The 12,598-nt window shown below is 47.7% G+C and overlaps 1 protein-coding gene across 1 annotated transcript in view; it reads right to left on the bottom strand.

Moving 5' to 3' along the window:
- Positions 1-2,724: 2,724 nt before the first annotated feature.
- Positions 2,725-12,598, bottom strand: part of LOC138287307 (zinc finger protein OZF-like) — a 67,213-nt gene continuing 57,339 nt past the window's right edge. Inside the window, exon 7 of the mRNA XM_069227663.1 lies at positions 2,725-4,752. Coding sequence (XP_069083764.1) covers positions 3,881-4,752 — 872 coding nt within the window. The 3' untranslated portion in view covers positions 2,725-3,880. The remainder of the gene's footprint in view (positions 4,753-12,598) is intronic.

Genomic DNA, 12,598 nt, shown 5'->3' with positions numbered 1-12,598 from the left:
CCAACTGAAGTTGCAATTAGATGGAGCTAAATTCCTATGCAGCAAGGAAAAATTGTACTGTAACAAGGGTCAGGAGGGCAATGAAGAGAAAGGCCCCATCTACCTCCAAGCAGAAATCTCCAGTCAGCCAAAGTTTGAGTATACGAATAACACTTGGAAGCAAATACCTGTGAATGGTGGGCCCAAAGCTTTGTAATACCCACAGTCCACAACAGAGTACACAACTGAACTACCTATCCTTTTGGAAGATGTTGGCATACCAACGGTGCTGTCCCTGGGCACTGGAAAAACGTTGGCCCTCATTACGAACTAGCAAGAAATCCTGCCGAGTTCGGTGCTGGCAGCACGCTGAAGACCCCGCCGGCCAAATAAACACCATTCCGCTGGGCCAGGAAACAGTGTTTCCACCATGCCGGCCCAGCAGAATGCAGGGCCTGTGCATTGCCGATGGCTCCACATGGAGCCGCCGGCAATGTAGCAGTGCGGTGGGTACAGCAGTACCCATCATGCATATCACTGTCTGTAAATCGGGCAGTGACATGCGTGACGGGGCTGTGCACGGGGGCCTCTGGGCACCCATTCCTCCAGCTGTTTCTTGGCAGCCTAAACCACTGGGGAAAGGCTGGGGGAAAACAGGTTCATTATCCGGCGGGCAGCACTGCTTGTCGGATAAGGAACTCCGCGCCTGCCGGCGGTAGCCTGGCGGTGGCGGAGTTCCACCAGTGGCGGTCTCCCCAGGTCCATTATATGGCAGTCTAGACCACCATGCCGGTGGCAGTAATTTCCGCCACCACCGGCATGGTGTTCTGGATCGCCATGTTCATAATGAGGGTCTTTGTTGGAAACGACTGGCAACTGCTGTTGGTAATCTAACAACACCTTGAGCATACAAATCTCTCACCAAGTGCATACCCAGAAAAATGTAGTCTCCACCACTTTAATCTAGGAGGATGGCTCAGGCACAGTTCTTATTTATCTGTGTTAGAAACTATGCCTTTCGCCTGAAGCTTCTAGCCTCCTCCCCTATTTCATTCAGCTCCTCAAGACATTCAATGACCCAGCTTCATTGAAGTTGAACACATCGGATTTAAATTTACTTTTCTTGTTTTCAGCGAATAATTCATCTGAAACAAATTATGCCACATCACAACAGGGATCAGGGGAACGAGTGGATAAATTGGGCTGTCTTTGTTTGCATTCTCCCTATATCAACTGTCAACACCAAAAGGCAAACATGATTACTCTGTCAAGACTAAACACAGGGATCTCTCCTTGGGATTTGCCCGTATTTCTTGGGACCCTGATGTCCATGTTTGCCCCCAAACATAACAAGACCTTGGAATTACAAAAGATTTTAAGACAGGGCCTCACCCAACACCAGGAGTGTCATGCTTGATCATCGGCCAGCGACATTCGCCAGAGAAATCTATAGTGGCGAAAGGGTTCCCAGTTGTTACAGGTAGTGCTTCTAGGGAGTGGTGAGAAATGGGGTGCTAGTGTGCAATGACAAAAAAAATCTCAAGGCCCTTTACCAAAGGTGCTCCTTTTTATTAAAGGTGTGACAACGTGATGGGTTAAAATAACTGATGCGTGGGAGTGAGTACTGCCCAGCATCTCCTGGGTCAACATGTTTCGGCCTATGAAAGGGCCCCTGGCTTTCATCAGGACTTAAGCCCCTACCTGGTCCTCACAAAAGGGCCCAATGGAGGTGTTTATGAGGGAAACCCTTCTAGTCACAGATGGTTCTCTTCTGCCATCCCTAGACCAACATACAACACTGCTCCATGCGGCCCTATCTGGCAGAAAATAGAGGCTGCCCAAATGTTGCAGAATAAGTGAAGAGTATCCAGCAAGACTATACTAATAGGCATCACGTTTATGCATGCTGGCAAACTGCAGTGACCGCCCATGTTGCAAAATCTCACTGAGAAGCATTCTAGCACCTAAAAATCACACTAGGGGACACTAATTGTCACTCGCACTTGCCAACCTAATTTTGCTGAGTCTCACAAAGCAAAAAATGGTACTACCCGGTGGTGGCAGAGTTTTCCTGGAACTCTGTATTCCAAGTGGAACTTGGAATGGGCAAAAAATTGCGAACTCCACCGGCGGAGCAGACTTTTTCACCTACCCCTACTTGCTTGTCAAGAAATGCCCCATCTACAGAAATATGGGAAATAACTAAATCCCTGACCATATTACACTTACGTACTCCCTCCACACAACACACAGAAAGCTCATCACATTAAAGAAGCCACATAATGCACTCACACAATGTAGGATGCTACCAACAGAAGCTCTGATCCCACACATTCTAGACAATTGCCATCAATTTGGGTGAAACAATAGAAAAGATGCGTCAGCACAACCAATAACATCAAACCTGCTTGTATCCTAAAACCTCAGTTTACATTGTCATCCTTAGAGTCGGTCTCTCGCAGACCTCGCAACATCCCTAATTTCTTTACAAGTCACCTCCTATGAGGACAATTTCTTACATTCAACAAAGCCCTCTCTGTGAAAGCTTTGTCACCCCTCTCTTGTATGCTTGTACGGCAGCTCAATTGTCAGACGGTTCACTTAACTTTTCTTTCTCTGGCTGCAAAGCTAGAGGATTTTGTAAACACTAATCTCCAAGATAAAATAAGCAGCCATTTGGAACAAGACTTAAGCAGACATTTCCCGTCTTTCTTTTAACACATCACAAACGTGATAAGATAAAAACAAGATTGAAAGGCATCTTTATTGCTTATTCACTTTCAGAATAGCTGTTCTGTTTCAGGAGCTCTCTCGCCAGACCAGGCCTGTAGGACTGAAACACAGCTTGCCGTGGTAAAATCTGTATCACCAAAGCAGGCGGGCGAGTAGGTTGTTGCAGCCAGTGCCCCAATCCTAGTCCAATTTAGAAAACAGATGAAGACACACCTCTTTAAAGAACACTACATCATGATGCTGTAACAGTCCACTTCCGTTCGTAGAACCCCGTTGCTCTTTCAATCACCTTTTATCTATGTTTGCGTTATACAAAGACACTCACATGTATGTTTAGCTTTAGGTCCAGTGTGAGACCAAGCAAACACTACAGCAGCATGTGAAACTGATGACGCTCAGTTAAGAATGGTCAAAATAGTTCTATAAAGAAAGCAAAATAGCCAAAGACAAATAATGTAAATCTATGTGTGGGGAGCGACCAGTTTAGCTCTCACACTAACAGCGCAGGAGGAGGAGGGCGTCATTCCTGTCTGAATTCCTCCGTTAGAGCACGTCCTTTGAATAAAGCTTTTCTCACACTGGTTGCACAGAAAGAGCATACTTGGGTGCAGCATTTCCCGTGCTATAGAAATCTCTTTTTACAACAGTGCTCTGAGAGAGCTACAACCTCCTTGGGTAATTCTCAAGCGATGTTTTAAATGAACCTTTTGGAAGTCTTTTCCCCTAATTAGTGTGGGGATAAAACAGTCAATCCATATGAATTCTGATTTGAAGTTCATGACCTGTTTAAAAGTTTCAGTCCTTATGAGAATTCTCTTGTGATGTTGAAGATATCTTTTGTGAAACTCTTTTTGCTGCTAGGGTTCCAACCCAATGTTGACAATATGGTGTCATAGAAGGTCCTTTTAGTAAACCTCTTGTTGCATTCTGTGTATGCAAATGGCTTCTCACCCGTGTGGAACTTTTCGTGACAGTGAAGATTACTTATTCATCAAGCTCTTCCTATAATGAGTCCAAGAAAATAGCGTTTTCATCCATGTGAACTCTCCAATGAAAGTGATGCCTGTCTCATACATAAAACTCTTCACCCATTCAATGCATGAAAATTGTTGCTCACTTGTGCGGATTATCTGGTGGTGTTTAAAACGTGTGTTGATTAAAAATCTTTTCATAATGATTGCATGAAAGTAGCTTCTTTGTGGGTTCTCATGTGATGTAGAAGAAATGACCTTTGACTAAAGCTTTTTCCACACACAGTGCAAACAAAGGGCTTCTCACCAGTGTGGATTCTGTGGTGACGTTCAAAATCTGACTTATACACAAAGCTCTTTCCACACTCGCTGCAGAGAAAGGGCTTTTCAATTGCACCCTTGTGGATTTTCAGGTGGCGTTTAAGTCCTGGTTGGTGAGGAAAGCTCATCCCACATTCAGTGCAGGGAAAGATCTTCCCTCCAATTTGAATTCTCTGGTCGTGCTGAAAGTCCAATTTAAAAACAAAGCTTTTCTCAATATGGATTCTTTGATGACGAAGAAGGTCTGACTTGTACACAAAACACTTCCCACATTCAGAGCAGGGTAAGGGTTTCTCAATCTCACCTGTGTGTACTTTCTTGTGACGTTTAAGCCCTCCCTGCTGAGTAAAGCTTTTCCCACATTCAGTGCAGAGAAAGGGTTTCTCGCCTGTGTGAATCCTCTGGTGACACTGAAGAGTTGACAAATGAGTAAAACTTTTTTGACATTCAGTGCAGGAAAAGGGCTTCTCACCAGTATGGGTTCTCTGGTGACGAAGAAGATAGCACTTCTGAATAAAACTCTTTCCACAATATGTACAAGGAAAGTGCTTCTTTACTGCATGGTATTTCTGATGGTATAGACGATTCCCAATTTTTTTTAATGCCTTTTTATCATCAGTGGAGAGGGTGTGCTTGTCATCACTTTGGAGTATTTGATATTGGTTAAGGACAGACTCTGGAATACAGTTCTTGTTTTCACAGCATGTAGTGGATTCTTTCACAAGCATACTTCTCGAGTCTGACATACCTGACATAGAATGAAAAAAATGTGGACAAATATTATTTTCTTAATTAAACAAAAAACATCACAGTTGCCACTTGTAAAAGAGGGACAATCATACTACAGCCAAGCAATCAATGACAGCCAAGTAGCAGAAAGATGTCACATTAGTCTCTAATAGGCAGGTGCCAGCACGTGCACTGAATTACAAAGGTTAATCTGCCCTATTTCTGGCAGTAGTCAAGAAGTCCAACTGAAAGCAAGTGTTGGATACCTTGAATGACAAACATGTACCAGTCCATGCAATGTCTGCTGAATGCCCAGTCGTGTAAAATCGGAATGATTGGCATGATTTTAAGCAGGCTAGAGCTCAAAAACAGCCAATTGATTACAAGAGAACTTCGATCCATCAGATTCTTCTGAGTAGATTACAACCTAGTTGTTATTATGGGAAAAAGATTTTGTAGTTAATGTGTTCTGTTAGTCAGGATTCTTTTGAATATTTTAAAACAGGATCACCTGTACTTTTTACATTTGGCCACAGACAGCTTCAGCCTTTTACCTGAGAACATATCATCAAAAATAGAGGACTTTGGTTCAGCCCCTTCAGCTGTTGGTTGCTTTCCACCACTCACCTTCAGCCATAGCTTGTGGAAATGTCCTTTATACTTAGGGCATTTGCACGGTACGTTTTTCAGGGGCTATTGGCAAAGGACTCTGTCTTCAAGGTAAGCAGCTACCCCACATCACCAGTCACCAACTCCACCAGTCAGGCACTGCATGAAAGTGGCAGAGTAAGAAGGTTGTTCTTTAATGTATGTGTTAGGGTGCAGTGCAAGCCTAACCTGATTAGATAGATAGATGATACACTGAGATTTATATTAGGTGGTGATCAGGATGGCCTAATTCCTAGACAGCCAACAAGAAGTGTTGCAAGGTTGCCAGGCAGGAGACTCAAGAAAGCCTGGAGCCTGTAAGAATGGTCCAGGCAGCTGCAAAGAAAGGGAAGGGCAGGAGGCGTGGGAAACCAGCCCCTGAAGTTCCCGTGGTACCGGTGGATGGAGCGCCGGAGGAGGCGGACCCGGAGCCAGCCAGTGAGGACACTGCCTCTGTAGGAATCCTGCCTTGAGGGTGGGGCTACCAGTGAAAAAATCTGTAAGGTGCAGACACAGGGGGTCATTCTGACCCCGGCCGGTGGCGGAAGCCGCCGGCCTGGCTGGAACCTCCAGAATACCGCTGCGTGGTCAAAAGACCGCCGCGGGTATTCTGGGTTTCCCGCTGGGCGGGCGGGCGACCGCCAGAAGGCCGCCCGCCCAGCGGGAAACACCCTTCCATGAGGATGCCGGCTCCGAATGGAGCCGGCGGAGTGGAAGGGGTGCGACGGGTGCAGTTGCACCCGTCGCGATTTTCAGTGTCTGCATGGCAGACACTGAAAATCTTGGTGGGGCCCCACAACACCCCTTACCGCCATCCTGTTCCTGGCTGCCAAAACCGCCAGGAACAGGATGGCGGTAAGGGGGTCGGAATCCCCATGGCGGCGCAGCAAGCTGCGCCGCCATGGAGGATTCCCCAGGGCAGCGGGAAACTGGCGGTACACCGCCGGTTTCCCGTTTCTGACCGTGGCTGTACCGCCGCGGTCAGAATGGCCAGGGATGCACCGCCAGCCTGTTGGCGGTGCATCCGCGGTCCCCGGCCCTGGCGGATTTTACTGCCAGGGTCGGAATGACCCCCACAGTGTCAAACCCTAGAGAGATTGAGACTGCAGGCTGAAGCCCAGGAAGCTGGTGACACCTCTAGAGATCGCCTTATTTAATGGGAGAACAGCCTCATGTACAGTGAGCCTAAGGCACCTGTGCATGGGGCAGCATGTGTGCTGGTGGTTCTCCAATGTTACAGGGACTTCCTACTGTGTTTGGCTCAGAAGGTACCCTTGGCTGGACATCTGGGGCAGGACAAGACCTTTCACAGGCTTGTCACCCACCTGAAGTAGCTAGGGCCTTGATGAGGATTTCAACTTCATGCCCATGTACAAGAAGCCCATGTGGAAGGAATGTGGGGTAACCTATAAGTTCTCCACACCTTATCACCCCAAGACTAATGGGCTTGTGGATAGATTTAACAAGACCCTCAAGGGCATGATTATGGGCCTATCAGAGCCCAAGTGCCAGAAGTGGGTTGTCCTCTTGCCCTGCCTACTCTATGCATACAGGGCGGTAGCACAGAAAGGAGTAGGAGTCAGCCCTCTTGAACTCCCCTATGGTTACCCTGTAAGGGGACCTCTTGGTTTAGTAAAGGGGATGGGGGTGGGAGCAAGCTCCAAAGAAGCCCTCTCAGGATGTGGTAAGCCAAACGCTAAGCAACACGCTAGCCTGCCGCAATCAAATGCAGAGGTTCTGGAAGAAAGCTTCTGAGAACTTAGAAACTAGCCACAAGATGATGAAGCAATGGTTTGACCAGATGGCCACTTTGATTAAGTTTAGGCTTGACCAGAAGGTGAGGGTGAGTTCAGGGCCTTCCAGGATTGTTGGACAGGGCCCTATGAGGTGACCGAAAGGAAGGAGGAGGCCACCTACCTAGTGGATCTCAAGACAGCAAAAAAAAACTCTATGGGTCCTCCACCTCAATCGCCTGAAGCCCCACTGTAGGAAAGTACCATCTTGCCTGGCATGTTACCCCCATTTTTAAATGTATGTAAGTTTGTTTTTGCCTGTCTCACTGGGATCCTGCTAGCCAGGACCCCAGTGCTCATAGTTTGTGGCCTGAATGTGTATATCTGTGTAGTGACTAACTGGGTCACTGAGGCTCTGCTAATCAGAACCTCAGTGCTTATGCTCTCTCTGCCTTTAAATTTGTCACTATAGGCTAGTGACCACTTTTACCAATTTCAATTGGCACACTGGAACACCCTTATAATTCCCTAGTATATGGTACCTAGGTACCCAGGGTATTGGGGTTCCAGGAGATCCCTTTGGGCCGCAGCAATTCTTTTGCCACCCATAGGGAGCTCAGACAAACCTTTACACAGGACTGCCACTGCAGCCTGAGTGAAATAACGCACACATTATTTCACAGTCATTTTCACTGCACTTGAGTAACTTATAAGTCACTTATATGTCTAACCTTCACTTGCTGAAGGTTAGGTGCAAAGTTACTAAGTGTGAGGGCACCCTTGCACTAGCAAAGGTGCCCCCACATCATTCAGGGCCATTTCCCCGAACTTTGTGAGTGCGGGGACACCATTACATGCGTGCACAGGTCAATACCTATATGTAGCTTCACAATGGTAACTCCGAATATGGCCATGTAACATGTCTAAGATCATGGCATTGTCCCCCCCATTCCAAAACTGGTATTGGGGAGCCAATTACATGCATCCCTGGGCCTCCACTATGGACCCTGGGTACTGCCAAACCAGCTCTCTGGGGTTTTCTCTGTAGCTACCACTGCTGCCACCCCACAGACAGGGTTCTGCCCTCCTGGGGTCTGGGCAGTCCAGTCCCAGGAAGGCAGAACAAAGGATTTCCTCTGAGAGAGGGTGTTACACCCTCTCCCTTTGGAAATAGGTGTTAAAGGCTGGAGAGGGGTTGCCTCTCCTAGCCTCTGGAAATGCTTTGAAGGGCCCTCCTTGCATAAGCCAGTCTACACTGGTTTAGGGAACACCCAGTCCCTGCTCTGGCGTGAAACTGGACAAAGAAAAGGGGAGTGAACACTCCCCTGTCCATCACCATACCAGGGGTGTTGCCCAGAGCTCCTCCAGTGTGTCCTAGACCTCTGCATCTTGGCTTCAGAGGTGTGAGGGCACTCTGGAGGCCTCTGAGAGGCCAGTGCCAGCAGGTGACATCAGAGACCCCTCCTGATAGGTGCTTACCTGACTAGGTGGCCAATCCTCCTCTGCTCTGAAGTCTATTTAGTGTGTCTCCAGTGGGCTTTTCCTCAGATAACGACTTGCAAGAATTCACCAGAGTTCCTCTGCACCTCTCTCTTTGACTTCTGCCAAGGATCGAACGCTGACTGCTCCAGGACGCCTGCTACCAGAACCCCAACTGCAACCTCTAGTACCCCTAGTAACAGCAGTGGTAGTGGGAAGACTACTACAAATAGCCAAGCCAAGGGTGTAGCTGGGCTAACCATTGGCAGTGTAGTTGGGGTTGGTCTCGTTAGGGAGACGACACCGGCCGTTTTGGTTTCTGATGATGGTATTGAGTTTGCCACCTTGGTTGCTTGTCCCCTTAATATGGGTAAGTACAAGCACCTGCCCCTAATAAATGATGTTGAGGTTGAGGCCTACAGGGACACAGGAGCCAGTGTAACTATGGTGATAGAGAAACTGGTTCACCCTGATCAACACATACTTAGTCAGCATTACCAAGTGACTGATGCTCATAATAACACACTTAGCCACCCCATGGCTGTTGTGAATCTCAGTTAGGGGGGTGGTTACTGGTCCAAAGAAAGTTGTGGTAGCCACTGAATTACCTGTAGATTGCTTACTAGGCAATGATTTGGAGACATCAGCTTGGGCTGAAGTGGAGTTGGAGGCTCATGCAGCAGTGCTGGGCATTCCTGGGCATATTTTTGCTTTGACAAGGGCTCAGGACAAAAAGCAAAATGGACAGGGAAACTTGGATCCTGGAACAATGGACCAAGTGCTCCCAAAAGCTAGGGGTAGTAAGGGTAAATCCTTGCCCACTATCCCTCCTTGTCCAGAAGATTCCCCTTTTGAGGAAGAGGTATCCTTTCCCAGTGCAGAACCTACACCAGATGAGCTGGCAGCAGACACTGCTGAGCTTTTAGGTGCAGGGGGGCCTGCTAGGGAAGAGCTGAGTGTGGCACAGCAGACCTGTCCCACACTAGAGGGTTTGAGACAGCAAGCTGTCAAACAGCAGAAAGGGGATGTCAGTGATAGCCATAAGGTGTATTGGGAAAATAACCTCCTGTATACTGAGTCAAGGGACCCTAAACCTGGAGCTTCCAGGAGATGACATTCCTTTGGCTGGGCATTTGGGCCAAAGTAAAACTTGGGACAGGCTTGTTCCCTTGTTTCACTTGCCTCATATGTCAGAGGACACCAAAGAGTTCTGTCGCTCTTGTGTGACCTGCCAAGCCAGTGGCAAAACTGGTGGCACACCAAAAGCCCCCTTAATTCCACTTCCAGTGGTTGGGGTGCCCTCTGAAAGGGTAGGGGTTGACATAGTTGGCCCCCTTGACCCCCCAACAGCTTCAGGCAATAGGGTTATCCTTGTGGTAATGGACCATGCCACTAGGTATCCTGAAGCAATTCCCTTAAGGACCACTACAGCTCCTGCAGTAGCAAAGGCCCCCCTGGGAATCTTTTCCAGAGTGGGCTTCCCTAAGGAAGTGGTGTCAGACAGAGGTAGTAACTTCATGTCTGCATACCTCAAAGCAATGTGGAAGGAGTGTGGTGTAACATACAAGTTCCCTACTTCTTATCATCCACAAAAAAATGGTCTGGTTGAGACGTTTAATAAAACTCTCAAAGGTATGATAATGGGACGCGCCGAAAAACTCAGAAGGAAATGGGATGTCCTGTTGCCATGCCTCCTTTTTGCTTACAGGGAGGTACCCCAAAAAGGAGTGGGCTTTACCTCAATGAACTCCTGTTTGGGCATCCTGTGAGAGGTCCCCTTGCACTTGTGACGGAGGGTTGGGAACAACCTTTAAAAGCTCCTAAACAGGACATTGTGGACTATGTACTTGTCCTAAGATCCAGAATGGTTGAGTATATGAAAAAGGCCAGTAAAAACCTTCAGGCCAGCCAGGAGCTGCAAAAGCAATGGCATGACCAGAAAGCTGTCCTGACCCAGTACCACCCAGGACAGAAGGTGTGGGTATTGGAGCCTGTGGCCCCAAGAGCACTCCAAGACAAATGGAGTGGACCCCATCTAATTGTTGAGAGAAAGGGTGAGGTTACCTACTTGGTAGACCTGGGCACTGCCTGGAATCCCCTTAGGGTGCTCCATGTCAATCGCCTAAAAACCTACTATGACAGGGCTGATCTCACCCTGCTCATGGCAACTGATGAGGGACAGAAAGAAGAGAGTGGCCCTCTCCCTGATATCTTCTCCACCACTGAAGCTGATGGCTTAGTGGAGGGAGTGGTGCTTGCAGATTGCCTTACTGCTGAGCAGAAGGACAACTGTGTAAATCACCTAAGCCAATTTTCTGAACTCTTCTCACTGATACCAGGTACCGCTACTTGGTCTGAGCACACAATCAATACTGGAGACAGTTTACCTGTCAAAAGTAAGATTTATAGATAGCCTGACCATGTCAGGGACTGCATAAAACAAGAGGTACAGAAAATGCTGGACTTAGGAGTGATTGAGCCTTCAGAAAGCCCCTTGGCTAGCCCAGTGGTGCTTGTCCCAAAACCTCACAGTAAGGATGGTAAGAGAAAAATGGGGTTTTGTGATGACTATAGAGGTCTCAATCAAATAACCAAGACAGATGCTCACCCTATACCCAGGTCAGATGAGCTAATAGATACACTGGCTTCTGCCAAGTATCTAAGCACTTTTGATTTAACTGCAGGGTATTGGCAGATTAAATTATCAGAAGATGCTAAACCTAAAACTGCATTTTCCACAACTGGAGGGCATTATCAGTTCACTGTGATGCCCTTTGGTTTGAAAAATGCACCTGATACTTTTCAGAGGTTGGTGAACACAGTCCTGCAAGGTTTGGAAACTTTCAGTGCAGCATATCTAGATGATATAGCTCTCTTTAGCTCCACCTGGGATGAGCACCTGGTCCACCTATGGAAAGTTTTGGAGGCCCTGCAAAAGGCAGGCCTCACTATCAAGGCTTCAAAATTCCAGATAGGGCAGGAGAAAGTGGTTTATCTGGGCCAACTGGTAGGTGGGGAACAGACTGCACCGCTGCAGGGGAAAATTTTGTCCATTATGGAATGAGCTCCCCCGACAACTCAAACCCAGGTGAGAGCCTTTCTAAGCCTCACAGGGTACTATAGGAGGTTTATTAAACATTATGGCTCCATTGCAGCCCCTCTTAATGACCTCACTAGTAAAAAGATGCCTAAAAAGATATTGTGGACAGCTAGCTGTCAAAAAGCTTTTGATGAGCTCAAACAGGCCATGTGCTCTGCCTGAGGCACTGCTAACCAGAACCTCAGTGCCTATGCTCTCTCTGCTTTTAAAATTGTCACTGCAGGCTAGTGACCATTTTCACTAATTCTGATTGGCACACTGGAACACCCTTATAATTCCCTAGTATATGGTACCTAAGGACCCAGGGTATTGGGTTCCAGGAGATCCCTATGGGGTGCAGCATTTCTTTTGCCCCCCATAGGGAGCTCAGACCAATATTACAAAGGACTGCCACTGCAGCCTGAGTGAAATAACGTCCACGTTATTTCACAGCCATTTTACACTGCACTTAAGTAACTTATAAGTCACCTATATGTCAAACCCTCACCTAGTGAAGGTTAGGTGCAAAGTTACTAAGTGTGAGGGCACCCTAGCACTAGCCCAGGTGCCCCCACATAGTGCAGTGCAATTTCTACGAACTTTGTGAGTGCGGGGACACCATTACACGCGTGCACTACATATAGGTCAATACCTATATGTAGCTTCACAATGGTAACTCTGAAAATGGCCATTTAACATGTCTAAGATCATGGAATTGTCCCCCCATGCCAAATCTGGTATTAGGGTGCCAGTCCCATGCATCCCTGGGGCTCCAGCATGGACCCCGGGTACTGCCAAACTAGCTCTCTGGGGTTTTCACTGCAGCTACCGCTGCTGCCAACCCTCAGAGAGGTTTCTGCCCTCCTGGGGTCTGGGCAGCTCAGTCCCAGGAAGGTGGGACAACGGATTTCCTCTGAGAGAGGGTG

This window comes from Pleurodeles waltl, chromosome 4_1 (assembly GCF_031143425.1).
Source record: "Pleurodeles waltl isolate 20211129_DDA chromosome 4_1, aPleWal1.hap1.20221129, whole genome shotgun sequence".
In the NCBI taxonomy this organism is placed as follows: Eukaryota; Metazoa; Chordata; class Amphibia; order Caudata; family Salamandridae; genus Pleurodeles; species Pleurodeles waltl.
The sequence above is the reverse complement of the archived record's forward strand: the minus strand, read 5'-3'. Positions and strand labels throughout refer to the sequence as shown.